Source organism: Daphnia pulicaria, chromosome 11 (assembly GCF_021234035.1).
Source record: "Daphnia pulicaria isolate SC F1-1A chromosome 11, SC_F0-13Bv2, whole genome shotgun sequence".
Taxonomy (NCBI): Eukaryota; Metazoa; Arthropoda; class Branchiopoda; order Diplostraca; family Daphniidae; genus Daphnia; species Daphnia pulicaria.
Window position 1 is genome coordinate 1,061,792 of NC_060923.1, and position 21,877 is coordinate 1,083,668.

The 21,877-nt window shown below is 43.4% G+C and overlaps 3 protein-coding genes across 4 annotated transcripts; 2 read left to right on the top strand and 1 right to left on the bottom strand.

Annotated features, from left to right (window-relative positions):
- The first annotated feature begins 397 nt into the window (after nucleotides 1-397).
- On the top strand, nucleotides 398-5,456 carry LOC124316058 (histidine ammonia-lyase-like). Its single transcript, XM_046781797.1, has 11 exons — nucleotides 398-512; nucleotides 608-970; nucleotides 1,444-1,961; nucleotides 2,286-2,318; nucleotides 2,395-2,694; nucleotides 3,203-3,290; nucleotides 3,544-3,845; nucleotides 3,913-4,017; nucleotides 4,091-4,154; nucleotides 4,233-4,709; nucleotides 5,006-5,456. The coding sequence occupies exons 2-11, from the start codon at nucleotides 916-918 to the stop codon at nucleotides 5,197-5,199; spliced, it is 2,136 nt and encodes a 711-aa protein (XP_046637753.1). The 5' UTR covers nucleotides 398-512; nucleotides 608-915; the 3' UTR covers nucleotides 5,200-5,456.
- LOC124316059 (coiled-coil domain-containing protein 112-like) lies at nucleotides 5,327-9,289 on the bottom strand. Its single transcript, XM_046781798.1, has 5 exons — nucleotides 8,764-9,289; nucleotides 7,594-7,780; nucleotides 6,665-6,897; nucleotides 6,056-6,570; nucleotides 5,327-5,414 (listed from the first exon to the last, which is right to left on the bottom strand). Exons 1-5 carry the CDS (start codon nucleotides 9,133-9,135, stop codon nucleotides 5,378-5,380), a joined length of 1,344 nt encoding a protein of 447 aa, XP_046637754.1. The 5' UTR covers nucleotides 9,136-9,289; the 3' UTR covers nucleotides 5,327-5,377.
- An 852-nt stretch (nucleotides 9,290-10,141) lies between these two features.
- Nucleotides 10,142-14,602, top strand: LOC124315465. Of its 2 annotated transcripts, none has more exons than XM_046781162.1 (7): nucleotides 10,142-10,611; nucleotides 10,724-10,865; nucleotides 12,290-12,432; nucleotides 12,517-12,706; nucleotides 12,871-12,935; nucleotides 13,041-13,090; nucleotides 13,163-14,602. In XM_046781162.1, the coding sequence occupies exons 1-7, from the start codon at nucleotides 10,548-10,550 to the stop codon at nucleotides 13,493-13,495; spliced, it is 987 nt and encodes a 328-aa protein (XP_046637118.1). In that variant the 5' UTR covers nucleotides 10,142-10,547; the 3' UTR covers nucleotides 13,496-14,602. The 2 variants fall into 2 exon arrangements, with proteins under 2 accessions (XP_046637118.1, XP_046637119.1); XM_046781163.1 differs by having other exon boundaries at nucleotides 10,143-10,611; nucleotides 10,727-10,865.
- The last annotated feature ends 7,275 nt before the right edge of the window (nucleotides 14,603-21,877 follow it).

Below are 21,877 nucleotides of genomic sequence, written 5' to 3' on the forward strand. Positions count from 1 at the left end.
GCCGGTTCTTATCACCAGCAAACACATCGCCTATTTTCCTCATATAAAGCCGAGCTCTTTTTTTAAAAAAATATTCGATTAGACATCCTAAGCGTCTAAACGAGCCTTCGTTTCCAACTTAAATTCGATACACTTGGTTAGTATTGTTTGTGCTGCGTTTCAGTTAAATGTTTATACCATTACCTTGCTCTTTTTTTTTGTTTTGTTATCTCAATAGGACTGACGCCATGCTGTTCTCAACCGAAAATAATTTGAACGCCATCAAAGAGAGAAAGAAAAAAATATTTCACGAAATCCGTACAGGAAGCCGTTAAGAAATCAGAAAATGAAAACATCCGAGGACCATCCACATGTGTTGAATGTCTTACTGAGATTCCCACACATGTCCAACTGCGCAATAAGAAAAGACGTAGCACCTGAAAATGTGGTCCGTCTTTGGCCAAGGTCAAGAAACCTGAGGTCACAAGAAGGTCGCCACAATTCCCGTTTGTTCCCTCCATTTGATCAAGCAGGTAAATAAGAATTTCATTTACGACTTTGAAAAAATAAGGAAACATTTAAAAAGTTATAAAAACAAACCCATATGATTCCTCGACCTCTTTTGCAGATGTGCGCAGTTGTGGCGAAGGATAAACATTGGGGCTCGACCTCGAGATGAGCAAACGGACCGGGGAGGCTGGGTCAGACTACCTGTACAGGTAAATCGGATCCAGCACCAAGTCGCCGTCCATCCTCTTTTGCTATATCAAAGTTTTGGCATGGAGATGTGAACCGAGTTTTGCTTTACCTTCTGACCGAGTTGGACGTATCTTCGATACCTTCCCGAGAAAAAAGTACACACACCTGGATCAGGTCCCTAGCGCTTTCACCACTTTCCGGAAATATACTTCCGTCATCCCCTCTGCAATCCGTAAGATGAAAATCTCCGCCAGAGTCAGAGGCGAGTGGCTACAAGTTCCTTGCAAAGATGGTAAGTCTAAAATTCAATTCATTTTTCTGTCCATTTTGAAAACCTTTTAAAAGAAATTAAAATCAAAAATTTACCAAGTGGGAATTACCTGTTAAATAATTGATTGATAATTCTAGAGTTGCATAACATCTTCAAATCTCTATGTTGGAAATGTATTAATTTTATTTAATGGACATTCAAAAACATTGAGAACCTTGACGGCCGTATGCAACTTGGCCGTATCATCCTTGTCTCTGGGTACTAAAAATGTCCATATGTAGAAAAACCCCTTGAGGATGAAAAAAGAATCAGACGATAAACTGCTGAAAGTCGTAAACCTCTTTTCCCAGCTTCTACGCACACACTGCACACAAACATGATGCTAATATACACCTGTGAGATAATAATCTCCAAGGACGACTATTATTCAGTTCTTTCTTCTTCTCAGAAATCTCCCCGTTTTCTTATTTTAACGGCGACTGTTGTTTTCGCAGGTAAGGTGACGGTGGGTTGGCTGGCCGAGGAGGCGGTCCGCCGCTACGTTCGGCTGCATCCAGTCAGCGCCAACGTTCTGTTGCCATCCAGCGCCAACAACAACAAACCGCGAATGGTCGAGGTCCGCAAAACGGGCGGTTGCGTCCTGCTGGACCCGGAGGACAATGTGGTCGACGTGCTGGACGACAACGACTTTGTTAACGTCAGGATGGAGAACGACGTCCCGGATTCGATTGGACCCACAACGATCGGCCCGCCATCCGTCAGCCATTTCGATCACACGCTCTCCGTCGATCCGTTGGTTCTCTCCAGCTCTCTCAAGGTTGGCGCTTCTTCGGCTCACGATCAAATGAGCACGACGTCGGACTCGGACGTCATTCTGGACGGCTACCATCTGACCATCAAGCAGTTGGTGTTGCTGAGCAAAGGAAACACGAAAATCCGTCTGAGGAAGATCGCCGAAGATCGCGTCATAGCCGGCCGCCAGCTCGTCGAAGCCATTTTGAAAGAAAATAAGGTTAACGGATAACTATTAATAAAAAAATAGCGGGGGTAGCATTTCTTTTTTTAAAAAAAAGGGGGGCTTTTTTTCTTCTACTTTTTGAAATGTAGCCCAAAAAATTGCTACTCAGAGGCTTTTTATTGTTTTATGTTCAAAAATAGCCGGTTGAAATTTTAAAATAGAACAAGTTGGGTCCGATTTAGCTTTCGTCTAGTCCGGCCAACTTGTACGAATTTATTGGCACATCTTCTTCTTCAGCAGTCAGAGTGTATAATGGACTTTGTTCGAGAACTTTGCAGCTGATTGTCTCATTTCTTTCTATTTTTAAACGAACGCCAGGTGGCCTACGGAATTACAACCGGATTCGGCAAGGTAAAAGAAATTTTTCAAATTCCTGCGGCGATTAATGACGACGTTTAATTTTGAATTGAAATTTGGAAATTTTCAGTTTGCCAGGACCGTCATCTCGCCGGACAAGTTGGAGGAGTTGCAGGAGAATTTGATTCGCTCCCATTCGGCCGGAGTGGGCCAACCACTTTCCCTGGAGCGCGTTCGGATGTTGATGGCCCTGCGGATCAACACGCTGGCCAAAGGTTATTCGGGAATTTCCATCAAGACACTCAACCAGGTGATCAACGCCTTCAATCGATCCTGTCTGCCCTGGGTGCCCGAACAAGGAACTGTCGGGGCCAGTGGAGACTTGGCCCCATTGTCCCACCTGGCCCTCGGTATGATCGGCGAAGGGAAGGTAAGCGATTCAAATTCTTATTTTCAAAAATGACTACCAGCACCATTTCACAGACATATGCAAATAGGGGAGGTTTTTCTGACTGGAGAATTATGAGTCAGCTGTGGCCCATATTCTCCTGGCCGCCTTAATGACATGCAGAGAAAATGAGTTGGGTCGTTACTTTTTTTGCTCGCCCATATTTTCGGTTCCATGTCCTAGATCTCTGCTGCTGCTGCTGCTGCGCTAATTCTGTAGTTCTGAGTTGTTGCTTATTGTTGATGGACAGGATCCTTCGTCAAAGAATAGTGTCTGAAAGGATTTACTCTGTCGCTACGAGATTTTTGACACATTTCTCAGCTGAATATCAATCAGGGGAAAGCAAACGAAAATCCACCTGACGTTCATAGAAACTGTTCCACTGCCCGTCGAAAGAATGTTTTTCTCTCTTTAGTCCATGAATCCGTCACCAGGATAGAGTTGTTGCAATAATATACATATACTGTGCATAACTAAACCAAACAAACAGATGTGGAGCCATCGGACCGGTTGGACGGACGCCAAGCTCTGCCTGGAGAGCAATGGACTGGAACCGATTAAGCTGGGAGCCAAGGAAGGTAATAATAATAACATCAACTACTGAAAAATGTCGAGAACAAATCCGCAATAAGATTTGGCGCATCACCGCAAAAGAAACCAACCAACCAACAACAAAATAAAAGAAAATGACGTCCAGATGTCGTCATCTGGGCCGTCCGAACAATGGAGAGACTCTTCTTTTTGTGTTAAATAGTCAAATTTGGTTGTTTTGTTTTTTAAACCAAAAATTAACGACGACGACACATTTTGTTCATTTCTGACTTTGACAAGGATTGGCATTGATCAACGGGACGCAGATGATCACGGCACTTGGAGCCGAAGCGGTCGACAGATGTGAGCTGATTGCCAAACAGGCCGACGTGGTGGCCGCTCTCTCGCTCGAGGTTCTCAAGGGCTCGTCCAGGGCCTTTGACAGTGACGTCCACCAGCTCCGCCCGCACCCCGGCCAAATCAACGTCGCCCGCCGCCTGCGATCCTTGCTCCACTCGGAGGCTTATCCGTCGGCCATAGCCGAAAGTCATCGCTTCTGCGACCGCGTCCAGGACGCCTATACTTTGAGATGCTGCCCTCAAGTATTCAAATTAATTTTAATTCATTCGTCTGGTATTCCAATTAATTTCGTAATTTTTATAAAATTAGGTTCACGGAATCGTTCACGATACCATCGACTTTGTTCACAACATTATCAAGACGGAAATGAACAGCGCCACTGATAATCCTCTAGTGTTACCCGAACGCGGAGAGGTACTCATTATAAACTAAATTATGTTTAATCCAATTAAGGTTTAATTCATTAATTCAATTAAATGACCAATAGATTATCTCGGCTGGTAATTTTCATGGAGAGTATCCAGCCAAAGCCTTGGATTATCTTGCCATTGGTAAATAACTTTATTCTTCCAATCAAAGTTAATTAAATCAATTGTCAACCAAATTTATTTAATTAAAAAAAAAAAAAGGTGTTCATGAACTGGCGTCGATGAGCGAGCGCCGGATCGAGCGGCTGGTGAATCCGGTGCTGAGCGAATTGCCGGCCTTTTTGGTGCGCGAAGGCGGCCTCAATTCCGGCTTCATGATCGCCCACTGCACGGCCGCTTCCCTGGTCTCTGAGAACAAGGTCCTCTGCCATCCCAGCAGCGTCGATTCGCTGTCGACCAGCGCCGGAACGGAGGATCACGTCTCGATGGGCGGATTCTCGGCCCGCAAGGCCCTGCAGGTGGTGGCCAACGTGGAGCGCGTCATCGCCATCGAATTGCTCGCCGCTTGCCAGGCCATCGAATTCCTGCGTCCGCTCAAGACCACCGTGCCGCTGGAGGAAGTCTACCGGACCGTCCGGGCCGTCGTCCGCCCCTGGGACAAGGATCGCTACATGGCACCCGACATCGAAGCGGCCACCAATCTCCTCAAGGATGGCAAGATATGGAATTGCGTCAAAGGTACTACCGTGCACATATCTCACCGTTTCAAACATTTGTGGCGTTGGACGGCCAGTTAAAATTGCCCGTTGGCCATTGCCAACTCTCCCGAGAAAAAACAAGGCAATTGATTACTGGAAACGGGCGACGCCGTTTCGGACATTAAGTGGCCATTGAAAACATTTCACAGTCGATAATGTACATCAGCGGGGGGGTTTATTAGACTCGGCTAATTGGGCCACGTTGAACCGGAAGAAAATAAATGTGAAATGTCTTAATTGTTTGTTGGAAAACCAATAAAATATGTTACTATGCAGGTTATCTGGACGCTCTCAAAGATTATCTGGACCTGGAGTCGAGGGCTCCGTCGCCCACTTGCGTCTCGCTGCCGCATTCGGTGGCTCCGCCCTCTTATCTGATCCAGGAAGACGACGAAGATGGAGACGATCCGCACACCAAGAAACATTGCATCGACCATCACAAACACACGAAGGACATCATCAACGAATAGAAGAAAATGTTTAAAAACGATGTCGGCAACACACATTTGTCCTGGACAACACACAGCACATGACACGACACTTTGAACAACACACAACAACAACCATTTTCTAAACACATTTTCAAACCAAAAATCTGCTGTTGGTGGTGGTGGGTGATGATTACGCGATTCCATTCCAGTGATGACGTCATCGGCTTGACAGTTGTCGCCAACTCGGCACCGTTCTGAGTTTCACAAATAAAAATAAACTAAAGCGAATCAACAAATATGGAACATGAATCTAGGATTATCTTTATATTCCCCACTAATTCTTTCAAATAAAATCGGTTTAGTGCCGACCGCCTTATAAATACGTCTCCCGTTGGGCATGTCTATTTCGGCCGCATATGCTGTCGCCTCTCATTTTAGCATGTGGATAAATCCACACTGGAGATGTACTAACTATATTTTTGTCTTCCCTCTCTTTTGTTTTAATGACCCACAATCAGCTTAGTATAGTGCCTTTCAAAAGTCACGTGACGTGTGTGCGCCATAAGGAAGTGGGTTATGGGCCGTTAAAGCTGAAGGAAAGATGACGAAATGACGCGCAGCTGGCCAATGAAAGATAACACCGTAGAAGAAAGGGGCGAGACAAATAGGATGAGATTTGACATTTTTTTTTCTTTTAAACCATAAAAGAAAATGATCAAATCCAGGCTATATGTATGTTACGGCCTGCTGATTACGTGAGAATATTATATAACCCAGGGTGCATCCAGCAAGTCAATGGAACAATTTATATATTTGTGTGTTCAATTGTCTTTTTTCAAATGAAATGGCGCGATACTTTCTCAAAAACAAAAGAATAAACCGGAAATGGACTGACTTGGACTGGACGTCCAGGATGTAGGATTCGGCCGGCCGCTGTTTGACTGACGGCACAGCATCGTCATTATGGGCAGGTAGTAGCCGGGCCATGTATGCGGATGTGGGTCGGAGGAGACGCTGCGGATCTCGTGGCACCGACACCGCCCGTTTGAGTGACGCCACTTTGGGTGGCTGCTGCTGTTGTTGTTGTTGTTGTTGGCGAGTCAACAGCTGGCGGCGTCGCTGCTCCAGCCATTGCCGGTCACGCTCCTGTCTTTGTTCGGCCATCAGCTGCAGGTTTCGGCTGTTGCCCGACTGAGATTTCTCCTTCCTGGCCAGCCGGGCCAAATATTCGTCAGCCGTCTCCGCCGCCACTTTGGCCGTTTCTTGCTCCATCCGCCACAAATAGGCCACCAGTTTCTGGTATTGCTGATCCATCCGGCGGCGTTGCTCAGCTTCCGCTTTCTTACGCTCTTCCTCCGCCAACTCGTCCGCATTGCCCGGCTCTTCGGCCGCTTTTAAAGCTTTTTCTTCCTGCCAAATAATTTCAGATAAAACATTTAATATTGATGATGTCATTTAGTCGTCTGTCGTTCCATCACAGTCACGCTAATGATGGGCTACACACCTTCCAACGGTCGAGGTTCTTGCGCACAGTTTCGCGTTGGCGGCGCCACTGGGCGACCCAGGCGTCGCTTTCTTGCAGTTGCTGGAATTCCGTCGACGCCGATTTCCGCTCTTCCTCGTCCGCCAATTTCTTTTGACGTTTCCATTCGTCCAACTCGTGTCGCTGCTCCCGACGCAATCTCTGCAAATTCTGGTACCACTTCTCGTGGGCCTCCACCTGGGCCGCGTTCTTACCTGTCGACCGAATAACCGCCAACGTCAATTTCTTTTTTCTGATTTTGGTTTTTTAAATAATTAAGTGGAGAGAAAAAGAAAATTCGATTCCTAAATTGGACGCCACTTTTTTCACACGCCATGTGTCGCGATGTGTTGGCCGTAAATCGCATTGCTGATTAGATTCCACGCGCATGTGTATAACGGGATAATGAGATGGGCATATCGCATATCATTCCCCACCAACTTTGGAATTCTTGTCGGTCATTTCCCGTTTTTCCTATTCAATTCGTTCAGAGAACCCCCCCAAAAAAACGTTTTTTTCGGCTAAATAATGATTTGGCAATGGCGCGTGATTATCTCTCACTGATTGTATACGTGTGTCCATCACCAATAGAGAAATTGAGTCAAATCGGCACAACTGTGGCCGGTTGTTCTTTTTCGTCACGCTGATTTTTATTTAGAGGAAATGGACGTCACTTTCGGTCTGGACGGCAGCTGCTGGATGCGTGTAGCTTACGGTTTACCATCCATCCATCGCGCCCGAGTGTTGGGTCGACGTCACAGCGTGAGAGATTCACGAGAAAAAACCCGTTTTTTTGGGGGGGGTATTATTGGTATAACCACGTTTGAATTTCCCGGTGTAATTATTATTTCACGCATCAAGTTCCGTGATTGAAAAACCGAGATGTGTATACATTACATATATATCCTCACCTGGCACCGTGTCGCAGACGGCCGAAACGAAGGTCTGCCGATTGTTTCTAAATCTGGAGCGCCACTGGAGGAAAAGGCCGTGATCCCGGGCGTCCCAGCCGCCCGTTTCGCCGCCGTTGGAGACGAGGAAATGGCGGAGCGCTTCGGCCGCCGGCGCTGCTGATGCCGTTCCACCACTGGTCACCGCCTGCCGGATCATTAAAAGAGACGACGTTAATCACGTCCAGCAGCAGCAGACCTCGTTGTTATAGACTTTGTGGTGATGGTGGGTGTTACATATTATATATATAGACCTGCTGCTGCGATGGCTCAGTGATGGACCCAGATGATTTATATTGCCCATCAGCTGGGCCCTGATTATTTCATCCAGCGCTCGTTATTCCACTATTTAACAAACTGACGTTGGCCATCTCTTTTATCAGGCGTTTAATCAAGACAATTTCATCGTCACGATTTCCCTAACTGATTGCTGCTGGCCAGCAGCACAATATGTCCGCCACAGTTTCCAACATATATCCATAAACCAAGTTGCTGGAAATGGACGCATTAAACGTTTTCATTCATCGACGGCCAACGGTGCGTTAACCCATTGAAAAATTTGGAACTTTTATCGTCGGTTTTATTTTTATTTTTTCTTTCCTGGACACACACTGGGAAATCCCGAGAGTCGCAAAAGAAACTACAAACTCAAAATTAAAAGAACCGGTTTTAACTACATAACCATGACCCTAAAAGATTGTATCACCTATATAACTTGTCCATTTAAGAAAATCAACCGAATTTCATGGAACTCGTAACGATTGAGAAAAGAAGCTAATGAACATTGACGATAACTTGATCAGCCTTGTAAATATAATACTACTGACTGCCATCAATTTAATACAAAAGAAATAACCCAATTGCTGATTTATTAGAACAAGAAGGCGCGGTAGCTAACGAACGTTATCCGCCGTTTTTATGATTCAATCAAAATTATCACGATGACCATCAAAAATCGACTCCCGTTAAAAAATTTCAACAATGAGTCAACGACAGTTGCGTCTAAACTTGTAACCTACTCATCTCTAATTGTCTTTCTACGCTAAAGAGATCGTTAAAAGGACCGGACTTAACGAATAAGAGGATTATATTATTACATTTTGTGACGTCATTTAACACAAGTCGCTCTACCTGGTCGGCGGGAGTCCGTATGGGCAATTTCGCAATGAGGTCACGAATCTGCTGACGAAGGAGACCGTCCTGTTGGCGCAATCCTTCCAGCAGCTGTTGGCGATCGTCGTCTTCGGTCGGCAGTGGCAGCAGCAATGTCGGTCGCACCAGATGATCCCGCTGCTGGCCGATGTCTATCGCCGTGACACGGACGCCGCAAATGTGGCCCACCGACTCGTAGAGGGCGTTCAATTGACGGGCGATCGACCAGCTCTCGCACCGTACCTCATCCATTATGGCTCTCCGTTCCAGCTCGATCAGAGAGAGAGGGGTTTCTGGCGTCGTCACGTTCCAGTAAGAAAAACTTCCTGCCAGATGACCGTCCCAGCACATCCAGCGTGATTGACGAGGAAAAAACAACAACAACCGAACGAAATGATTTGAATAGAATGAAGGAAAAACTGAATCAAACTGTAGCAAAAATGTAGCCGACTGGAACACACACACGGTTACTATATAACAGCGGACACTCGAAATGCTATGTACACCGTCCGCACGCCCGGCCACCTGGCGCGTGAACGGGTCGAGTTTTTGGTTTTTCTGTTGGGTCGATCGCGTTGTCATAGTAACGGGGGATTTTTGTTTTTCTTTCGTCTGAGAAAAAATGAAACAACAAACAATTTTTGGGTCTCATGTTCGATATGCGCATCTCATATACATCACCAACAAGCAACAACCCCTTCCACTATATCCAAGTCCTGTTGCGTAACCCCATTCGAAAAATCCGCCAAACAAATAAAATTCCTGATCGATTCAAAATTGATTATTTCTATATAGTATACCATATCGATGTGGGCATACAAGTTGATCTAATTTTTACGTCATTCTATTCAAACGGAAAGATATAAGAAATAAATCGGAATTTCTCTATTACAAAAGTCTACACGCAATAACACAAGGGACTCGTGGGGTCCGTTTCTTTTGTTTAGACCAACATTCGAATCCGATGCGTAGAGGAGTCGAGGGCTACATTCACCACCTGGCGTGTTCTGGTTTTGTCTTGTATTTCTTTTTTTCCCGTCATGTACAGCTATAGACCAGCACCGTCCTACATGCCGGCCCGTGTTACACACAAACACGCCGGCCCGACTCTAGTTGCTGTTGTTGTTGTATATTTTCTTCTTTCTCTCCCTACTACACCCGAAAAGCCACAGCTTGGAAAGATTCACCCGGTGTGTGTGTCTACTGCTGCTGGGCTGGCCGTCCTTGTGTGTTGTGTTACGGTGGTTCTGCTGTCCAGAAAAACCTTCCTCCCGTTCAAATTCCTCCTCCTCTTTTTTTTTTTCCAATCACGCTCGACTTGCTGCCGGGGCTGGAAAAAAATAAAAGAGCAACAACTGCACAGCAAATGCCACAATTCCTCCTCCTTTTCTTACTGCTGGTCGTCTGTTTGGATATTTTCCCGCTGGTTGTTAATGCCCGTCTGAGCGCACCTATACCTGTCCGGGTGCAGTTCTCATCCTCGTCCAGTCGCTTCTGATCGTCGGTGTCCATCGGTCGTGTTTTTATTCTTGTCCTTTTAACAGCTTCTTCTCCCCCGTCAACAGCAAAAATTCTTGTAATATTTGGCTGGTCAAAAATTTCGTTGGTGCGTTGAAATTTCTTCTCTCCGGTTGCCTTGAGCTCGCTCGACCATCCGTAGTGTGTTTTTGTGTGCGTGTTATTCCGGCAGCAAAGCAAAGCAAAGCAAGCGTGATTATATTTATATCTCTTTGCTATTATACATCTTATAATAGCCCGGCAACATGTTGTTTCTACCCAGCGTGAGCGTGTTGTTGTCGGTTGTCGTCTTGTGTGCTTCAGCCAACGGTGAGTCCTCCATCAGCAATGCAGCGCCGTTTGTCGATTTTCCTTTTTTGGGGGTTTGATTTTGAATAAAATTTCAATTTGTGTGTTGACTGCTGGATGATGACGGCAGCAGCAGCTAATACGGCCTTAGGATTACGGGCAGCTTCGTGCCAACAGGATTCCCTGACACGGTGCACCGACCCGCTCAAAGTCCTGACCAACAACCGAGACCTCGGCTTCGCCGCCTCCCAGCAAGAGCTCAACACCCTCTGCCCGTCAGTCTTATTTTATTTGATTTTATTTTATTTTTCATTTTTATTTCATTTCATCTTGTGATATTTTGATCTGAGATGGTCTATTTTTGATTACGCGACTCTTATATATCTACAAAGTCATTCATTTCCTTTTCGGCTGGGTTAAACTCGTGAATTCGTGACGTCAGACGCACATTCTCAGACGGGAGTAAACACAAAAAAAAACCGGCTGGGTCGTCCTTTTTTTATTTTTTATTCAGTGTGTGCGAGTGTCCGGAAGCTAAAAACGTGATCAGAAGAAGGGCAACATCAGAATGATTCATCCGCAAGGGAAAAAGAAGAAAATACAATTACATATTACTATTATAGCCTACGTACAAAACTCTCAACGTTTCAGCTGTTGGGGTTCATTGACGTAACAAGAAACCGGGGAATTTCAAACCGATTCGTTCCGAAAAACGAACTTGGCATCGTTGCAATTGACTAATATCTAAAAGGTGTGAAACTAAACGACGATAGGCATTAATTGGATAACGGGACGTTTCAGACAGGTGAACAACAGCAGTAGCGCAATCAGGTTGATGGAATTACGATCCTGATTTGTGTGTCGGCCGCTCTTATTCTATTCCAAGCCCCGGAGAAGAAGAAGAATAAGAAGACAAATTTCACGTTGATTGTTGCTGTTGGCTGTTGGCGCTTTTGTTTTCCTTCAAAGTGTTGCCCACGCGCAATGGCACCGTAGCAAAGAGCAAGGACAAGACAAATAACAGCGCGTGAAAACAGAAGAAGAAGAAGAAGAAAATGGGTTCCGTCCGCACTAACTAAGGTGCCCCTTTTGGGCTGTTTCGCTTGGCATATAGCGACGACGACGACGATGGGGGGGAATCAGGTGGATCAAGTCAGACGGAAGTCATTAGAGAGCTAGTCCCAGAAGTCCGTACTGCAGCCCCGGCGGGAGTCTTCCATCCCGCTTAATCTTCTCACTTTCTAGCCACTCCAAACTTTCCTTTTGGCTGCGTTTCAAAAAGGCGCAGAAGAAAAATGGTCGAGAAAAACACACACAAGATTTGTCTTAGCTTTTTCTTCTTTCTGTCTCCCCAACACACACTTAAAAAAAACACCAGAAATTCGATGGTGTTGTTGTTGTTTGAGGTTGCGCACTCTCAAATTGTTTTGGCGTCTATAAATATCGAAAATAGCGCGCGGCCCACAGCACACGCTCAAGTGCTGGGACGCTATACGCGGGAGGGCGCTGTGTTTTTTATTTTCACGCATCTCTCGTGACCGTGAAGATCATCACACGTTTTTATGCGAGTCCTTAAACATTTTTATTTGTTTTTATTTCGCCCATTTTCAAATGATCTTTTATTATTATCTATTAATTTCAAATTTGTTTGTTTTTTCCCGCCAAATTTTCAAAAATTTATTATTTGAATTGAAAATAGGAAATTGATCGACGGTTTGAGATGCATCGACAATTTCACGTCGCGCTGCCTGGACGCCCAGCACCGTGAATTCTTCCACATGCTCTACGCCGGCACCAAGCAGGTCATTGTCGATTTGTGTGAAGACGAAGATTACCAAAAAGGTTGAAATTCCATCACGTTCCAACAAAATATAATGAAGCACCTAATTATGCATATAACTGTTTGTATATTCATATTTTGACTAGAATATTTGATGCACGCTCCTTGCATGAGAGATGTCCAGTCGGGATACGAGCGATGCGCCGTTGAATACCAGAGTCACGTGCGGGAGCACAGCAGCAGCAGCAACAACCAGGCCAACGGGGCAGCAGCCACTCTGGGCGCAGGTCCCACCGTCGTCGATGACCCAGTTGAGAATTCCAAAAAACTCTGCTGGTATTATTATTATTATTATTATTATTATTTCAATTTCATGAGAAACCCATCAAAATAATTTTTTTGTAAAACCTTTTTCTTTTATGTATTTTTTAATTTTTGATAAATGAAACGACGCACTTGACACGCCTGGCCCCGTGTGGTCTGTGACTATATAAAAATAGTTCGTTCCAGAATTACATGAAGTGCTCCCAAGCAGTTGTCGCCGGCACGTGCGGAGTTCAAACTGGTCAGTGTAGTAGCCCCCCATTTATTATTATCTGAATTCTTCGTCCCATTTATCTTTCTTTTTTTTAATGGCCTATTATTCGATTCTATTTTTAAAAATGGTCAGCTTCATTCACACGGGGATTCCTGGACACTATGGCCGGCCCATTGATCCAAGTAAAATTTGACGAAATGAATTGCAAAAAATTAAAATTCAAAACATTTTAAAAATACAATTTCTTTCGACAGGGATATTGTCTGAGTTACGAGCCCGGAACCGAGCACGAAATCGAGTGCGAACAGCCAACGCCCAAAGTCGATCCGTCGCTGGCCACTTACAACAATTACGAGCCGTCCGAACAGGCGCTGGATCGCAGCGACGGAGTGGCGGAGTCGGAGCAGCCGCGCAGCGTCGACGAGACGGAATTCGTGTCCTCTCGTCAACACAATCAACAACAACAACAACACGCATCGTCGTCGTCGTCGTTGTTGTTGTCGTCCCGAGGCGTCGTTTCTTCGTGGCCCGTCCTCACGCTCCTGCTCCTCCTCCTGGCGCCCGTCTCTTTCCTCCACTCTATTTAGAGCCCCGACGACGTCATCCGCTTCCTTCTTATTTCATATTTATTTATACGGAGAGAGAAAAAAGAACAATCTCGGTTGATTATATAAGATATGATGATTATATCATGGAGGTTTATATCATTTTTGAAAAAAGAAAATCAAACAAATTATTATTATTATTATTAGTTATATCAGAATTTTATTGTTAAGTGATGATGGATTGGTATACCATGGGGGATGGCATATAGTGAAAACTCTTTATTTCCCTTCTTGTAATTTTGTTTTGTTTTTTTTAAATTTCGAAACTGAATGGAATTTAACTTTATGTAATTTAATAACGCCTAATAATTATTGGAATTTAAATACAAGAGACACGCACCGAATAATTGAGGTGCTGCATAATTACAGAAATTTGAAAAAAATTTATTTAGCGCCAAAATTCAAATCTTTCATTTGGGGAATTTTTCCCCGTATGACTATATATAGGAGAACCACGCCCTTTTTTTTTGGTCTGCTTGTGTTATTATAGAGAGTATATGTTATCCATACAGAGATGCCAGGGCGCTACGCTGTACTACTCGAACGGTATATAGCTGTGCTACCCTTTTGGTCCACATTTGGAATGGTCCCGGGTTTAATAAACACGTTCAAGTTTTTTCTTTTCTCTTCACCTTTCGACTCCTTTTTTTTTCTTCCTGCCTCCCATCTATTTATCTGCGCGTTCCTTCTGCTCTCTCTCCGCTCGTTTTCTTCCGCTCCGGCGCTATACACACTTTGGCGTCGTTTAAATAGATTTTTTCTCCCCTTCCACACGGCGCACTCGACATCTAAGACGAGACTTTGTGAGCCCGTGCCAAAACTGGCCCTTCTCAATAACCCTCCCACCCAACTGTATACCACCTCCCGACCGCTCACGGCGCTCTTAACAAGTCAAAAAAGAGAAAAAAAAATCGACCAGCCGCTATAGTGATCCAGGAGCTGTTGGTAGGAGCGTCGCACATCAACTTCAACCTCCGACCATCTCGGACGACTCTCGGCCATCCGTTTCAGTTGCCATTTGTCCATTGGCGCGCACACACAAGTTCTTCAATCTCTTCCATCTCCGATCCTTTTTTGTGAAAGGGAAAAGTCCAGGGTTTGTCCAACTCTCTCATTTGAATTGAGCGCTTCGAAATCCGTCCAGGAAGGTTATAGAAAAATGAATAACCCAGAACACGCCCACGCCAAATCGCTCATCATCAACTACGTCGTCATCATTCTGCTTCTCTCTCTCCTTTGGCTCCTCTACGAAGGGGTAAGAGATCCTTCTTCCAACTTAACATAATAATAATAACCCGAATTTTGTTTCATTCATTTGAACACCAATAATATACACATTCCAGCCACCAACAAATGTAATTACATATTTGATTATTTATTTTCGTATTAAATACGAAATTTCCTACAGGCATTTTAAATAATAAGCCAATTCGAAAAAAAAGAAACGAATTTCACACGCGGCGCCACTTCACCAAAAATCATCACCCACCCACACACACCAAATCGCGTTTTCGTATTAGCGGATGTCCAGGTATAATATACATCTCCCAGTCGAGCCAGATGCTAGCATAGTTTCAATGTGTCTCTTCATCAGTAGCCAACAAAATTTAAAATAAAAATAAATTCAAAAGCCAAAAAATTAAAAATCCCCGCAGACACAACACAAAACTTGGCCTGTCGCTATCTGTCGTCGCTCGTCTCGTGTGTAGATATTATTATTAAAAAACACGCCCAAAACCACATAAATCAGCGCATCGTCAACACAAACAAAAAAAGCAAATTGCATCGAATCCGCGCGGCCATGGCAGTTCTCAGCATGGGCATCTGTTTTAAAAATTTTTAAAAAAGACGCATGGCTTATTATTATTATTATTTTCTCTCGTGTATCTATTTGCGACTGGGCGGCTAGCTGCTACCTGTCGTCCGCTCAACATTTGTCTCTTGCCTGTCGGATATGCTGGGACCCTTTGATATACCGCCGTTGTCCACGGGCAGACGGGCAGACGATATAAATGTTTCACTTTCGAATGTCACCGGGTCTAAACCGGTCGGCATCTAACCCCATCAGCTAAAATTAAATTTTAAAAAGCCCAGCGCTGCTGCTGCTGCTGGCCTCTCTGTGTCAAACATTTTTTTTATTTTTTCTCGTCAAGCGCCAAAACGGACGGGCAGAGAAGAGTGGTGTTACCGGGACCACCAATTTAGACCTCACAGTTGCTGCGGTTCGTTCACCGCGTACAAGTTTCACCCAACCATCATCTTCTCGACTTTTTGGCCCGGCCCAGCACTACTTTTAGAGCCTTGCCACACGTGCCCGCGTACAAACCTTTCAACAGACACTCGTCTACTATTTTTTTACTTTTTTCCGTTGGCCCGTTTTTTTTTCCTTTTTTTATTTTTTAAAAGTTTTACCGGACAATTTCGGGAAAATTTCGGAGCACGCAGGCGCAAAAGAAAAGATGCTGCCGGACTGATGGCGTGTGTGTTTATTGTTTACGTTTGGTGTGTGTGATCTTTTAAAAGGGTAAAATGGGGATTTTTCTTTAATGCCATTGCAAAAAGTGCCAACTCGGCGAAAAACTTACAAAAATAAGAAAAAAAACACACACACACCCGTGATGAGTTTTCTGGCGCTTATTTCGGGACTTGGTAAAAAGGGGGTAGGATATATAAGGTCAAGCAGCTGCCACTTTTGGCTCGTGAATGTCATCATCTTACACAAGTCTAATCGTTATATTCTTTTCGTTTCTAAAAAAGAAAAAAAATAACTTTTTGCTACTTCGAAACTTCTGGAACTATACATTTTCCTAGCCCCAGCAGTTTGCATGATGGATATCCGTTGTCTAATAACTTGGCGTCAGCTCCTTTTATTCTTTCTATATTATAGTAGTTCGATTGACTTGTCGTTGTCCGTCTAAAGATAGAAAAGTTCTTCTTCTTCTTCTTCATTTCTGCTTATAATTATCTCCAACAATTTGATTTCAAAATTGGCGCTTCAAATGGATAATGTCGTTCGTGCATCGTACATTATTTAATTCTTCACTTGTTTCTTGCTTTGCTCCTTTCAATTTTCAGCGGGAATATTTGAATGGGGGATTTAATTCTTTTGTGTTTATTTTTTGAATGAATTTGAATTAGATGTAAAGCAGTCGCGCGCACACTACCACGAAGAGGATCTTGGGACATCGAAGGAATGGAGAACAATCCGCACAATTTCCATATTTCATCCAATTCATTTTGGGTCAACCAGAAGGTAAATTGAACAAATAAAAAATAAATATGTAACACCACACGTCAGCCGTTTATATACATACTCCATCGGCCTTTGAGACCCTCTGAAGACGGAATGCGGAAACTATGTCACCTATTTTATTACACCTTCTAATTTGTTATGAATTATTTAAACAAAAAAAGAATTTGGGTTGAACCTTTCTTCCTTGAATGCCCCCTTTGACTTGAAGTGTGTCCTCTCTCTCTCTCTCGTATATTTTCAACTGTTGGAACAAATTTCTTCAAAAAATGCCGACATCAATTGGAAACAAATCACATCTACTATCCCAACTGTACACCCAATCAAAAACCACATCTCTCTCCCTTATTTACTATAATTTGATTTACCGGCGCATGATTTTGATATTGTGCGTTCACATTTTTTAAAAATCGGCTTCATGCAATCCCGACACTTATTTTCCCACCAGTGCGCGTGTTGATTATTTTCTCTCAACTGCTTGTAAAGAAATCCAATTTTTTTTCTCTCCTTTTCTAAATTATTTAATTATATACGATGGCGCGTGGAAACAGAGTTGAAAAATGTCTCTCGACTTCCCGCCATCTTTTCGCTTGTCGACTTTTTCTCTGTTTCCCCTTTTTGATTATATAATCTCATAATTTCCCCCCTATACATTTTTTAGGATAGTCTCTCAGTGTTTTCGACAACTACTGAACATTTCAGTCTCTCTATTTGTCCCCAGCCTATGATGATCTATATCAACTTTCAAAAAACAACCATTCAAATTTCTATTATTACTTTTAATGTCTGAGCTATAAAATACACACGACGTGTCAGTCCGTGTGTCTTATTTTTTATTCGATCCTCAAAGGCGAAATATTTACACCGACTGCTGCTGTGGTAGTGATGGCAGCTGATATTTATAGCGCCAATCATAGTTGGTCAGCGTTTGCGTTCAAAGGGCTTTCGGGGGTTGTATATAGGCTCTGCTCCGGCTGTACTCTCATCATCGCCATATGTTTCGGTTTCCTCTTTTGCGTGACAAATGCATATGTAAAGGCGTACGTGATCTACAAATATAGAACTGGACACTGGGCTCGTCCAGCAGCTAGTCACTTTAGACTATTGGCTTTCATGCGCCCAGCCAACTGGGTTAAGTGAACTGGATTCTGGCGTGAGAGTTGGAGCTGATTACTGGTAATGATCCATCAAGAGACTAGCCAGTAACCAAGTAACTCATCATATATCCAGTAGATTAACTTCAATTTGAAAATTTTGACTTAGCGGAAAATAAAAGGTCTTCAATCATAAATTAATTTTTAAACAACAAATAGAAAATGAGCTATCGAAAAGAATTTTATTTGATCCAGTACACATGGATATTAATCCAGAAAAAAATGTTCAGTGACATATATGGTTATTAGTTGAAGTCTCGTACTCGTTATAATTGGATTAGTGAAAACGATTTATCATAATCCGGCGGTGGATCTTCATTTCTTGATGGTTGCAGCTTCGAGTACGGTGGTGGATTGGCATCGATGTCGTCATCTCCGGCTATGGGTCCTGTTGTCGCCAAGTTGTTATTGTCAAGCTCGTATTGCGAAGGTATCAGGTTTGTAGGGAGTTGGCCTTTTTCGGGGATGATTTCCTTATTCAACACGTCATTCCAGTAACGTGGAAGTTCTGGATCTTCAACTCCACCCAGACACAAATAAAAGTCTACCAATATCACCACCATAGCAATGAAAAAGCTCAATGCGTAGTCGTCAAGGAATTTCATGTTGAAACTGACTTCATTGCAGAAGATGATCAGGCAAGCGGTGGCCACCGTAAGTCCGACATTGGTAATTTGCAGGAGGAGGCAACTGATTTTACCCCAAATCCCCTTCCAGCAAAAGTAGAACCAAACGTTAACAATTGTCATCACCATCAGGTAAGCTTGGACTGCCACTAATATGGACAGCGAATTGGATAGGGCTGGGATCCACATGTCAGGAGGTGTTGTGCATGTCACCCAAACAACCGGGTTCCAATCTTCAGGATGACTGCTGTCGGGACTGCAAAGGAGGTCAAGATCACGAGGTCTGCAGGCGGCTAGGAAGTTTGGGGCTAATTTTTCAGTGGGGCCGTTGTTCATACACAACTCGACGTAAAGGGATCCAGTGAATAACGTCAATATCCATAGCAGAGCGCGAACGAAACACTTGAGAAAAGTCGTTCCTTTACCAATGCGTTTGAATTCGTGGGTTAAACGAATTCCTATACTCAGGGTCAAGAACCAAGCCAATCCAAATAAAATGAAAAATGCTTTCCATGAGGACATAGTCTGTGATGCCATCGGATGATTGATGTTTGGGTCGTTGCATTTTACTTTGACTGGTTTTGTCTTCAATAAGTCTGATTGAACTTCCGGTTTCTTGGCAAAACAAAGGAAAAAGATCCACGCAATCAGGAGCATCAGGAATATTACCAGATATTTTCTGGACGACAAGAATCTGGTCGATTTTGAAAATGCATTTTTCACTTTTGCGAATTTCGTCATTTTGAAATCAAGTTTTAATTTGATGATTAATCCGCTACGTCTAGCGGTCGTTTATATTGCCTCCGTGGACGGAAACTTGCTCTGCAGTTGTCGAACCGGCAATTTATTGCAGATTTTTGGGGAATTAACTGGACAAAATTATTTTTTAAATTGATTTTTCGTTAACTTACAATTTAACGAATAATGTTCAAAAGAAATAACTATCTTGCGACAATCCCATAACTCGTAATTTGTATCGTCGTCAAAAATACACTTGGCTTGAATTAAACAGTATATATACTAGATAGCCTGTAATTTGTTTCTAATTTGAATACGCTCAATTTTAGCCAGATTGTTGCTATTTCAGTGATTTTTTTTACATTTTAGATATCCTTCAACACGAAAAATCATTTACTTCTTATGTAATATCCGCGCTTTTAAAATCAAGATTTTTTTCTTACAAAAGCCTGCGACTATAGCAGATGAGCCGTATAAAAATGTTCTTTGCTGGTCTTATGCCGTATAGGTTAACTGCACCAGCAGCATCAGTTATATAGACATTATTAAGTCTCGTTACTTAGTTACCAAGGAGCTAATCATGTACAGTAGATTAAACTAAATTTGAATTTAGAACTGTTTGGATTGGTGTTACACCGGTTTGACTTACATCGGAATCCATATATAATAAAAGAACAAGCTTTTGGGGGAGGGGCTTATTCATGTCACGCATAATTTGTCAACACAGGCTCCTCCCCCAAAATGGAACATGCCCAAACATGCCCAAACAAATCACTACCATATGTCGTCGCCGTGATGACGCAATCTTTGATGACGCAACAACCAGCATCACCACCAGATGTCTATAGCATCGCCGTGATAATCTTTAAGTAGGGTACTGGGCAGATTTCCGATAAAATATATTACGGGCAGATGATTAAGCTACAGAAAAGCGAATAGCAAAAGAGTCCGACTTTACGCTAGACCAAAGTTCCCCGGATTTGACCGGGGCTCAGGTTGCTCGTATTATAGTCATATGAGCGATAGATTCGAGCTCTGCGTATTATTTAAAATAATAATAATAAAAAATACGAAAAAAATACAACAAATAGAAATTGAGGTTGAAAAGAATTTTATTTGAACGTATCAGCACACAGTTAGATCTGAGAAGAAATATTCAGTGGCAAATCTCAATTGAAAAGTCTCCACTCGTTAATAATATCGTTTTTACTGAAACTTATTTGACGTGATTCGGTGGATCTTCATTTACCGGTTGCAGCGGGTTGCAGCTTCGGGTACAGTGGCGGATTGCTAACTTTGTCCTTACCTCCGGGTGTTGTTCCTGTTGTCGCTGGAGGGGTCTGTGGCGAAGGTATCGGGTTTTTAGGGAGTTGGCCTTTTCCAGGTTGGACTTCTTCACCGTCATTCCAATAGCGTGGAAGTGTTGAACCTTCAATTTCACTATTACTCCAATAATATTCCCCGACTACCCATACACAAGCAACAATAACGCTCTTGAAGTAGCCGGAAACGAAATCAATGTTGAAACTAGCTTCGTTGCAAGTGATGATCAAGCATCCAGTGGCCACCGTAACCGCTAGATTTACGGCGTGCGTGAACAGGCCCCAGAAGATTATGTCATTCTCTCGGTCAGTCTTGGCATCCATCACCATCTTCCAGCGCCAGTAGCGTACCATGTTGACCAATGTTATCGCCATCAGGTAAACTTGGACTGCCGCTAATGTGGGCAGCGAATTGGATAGGGCGGGAATCCATGTTTCAGCAGGTGTTGTGCAAGTTACCCAAACCATAGGACTGTTGGGACTGCAGCGAAAATCAATTGGTCGGCAGGCGGCCAAGAAGTTTGGAGCCAATGTTTCGGAATAGCGATTGTTACCCCACAGCCAGACGAAAACGGATCCAGTAAAAATTGAGACGATCCAAAGCAGAGCGCGACAGCAAAGTTGTGCGTACGACGTGATGGTTGTTCTCTTGGTGGATCCACGCAAAGCACATGCGGCACTGATGACACAGGACCAAACTAGTCCAAAAATAAGGCAAATTTCTTTCCACATCATCCTTTCTCCTTCTGATGCCATCGGGTAGTTTATGTAACTTTTGTCGTTGCAATTTACTTTAACTCGATTCTCCGTGTCTGATTGATGGTCAGGTTTCTTGACCAAACAGAGCAAAAAAATCCAAACAATCAGGAGCATCAGAAATACGATCGAATCTTTTCTGGACGACCAGAATTTGGCCAATTCTGAAGAGGCGCTTTTCACTTTATCGAAGTTCGTCATGGTGAATGAATTCGAGTTTTAGTTTGATGATTATCCGCTTCATCTAGCGGTCGTATATATGCCCTTCGTGGACGGAAAGGTGCTCCGCAGTTGTCGAACTGGCAGTTTAATGTAGATTTGGGGAGAATTAACTGGACAAAATTATTTTAAATTTAATTTTTCGTTAACTTGCAATTTAACGAATAATGTTCAAAAGAAATGACTACCTTACGATAATTACATAACTCTTAATTTGCATCGACAAAAGTACACTTGGCTTGAATTTGACACCACCATCCTGTAAATGGTTTTTAATTTGAATACGCTTACTTGTTGCT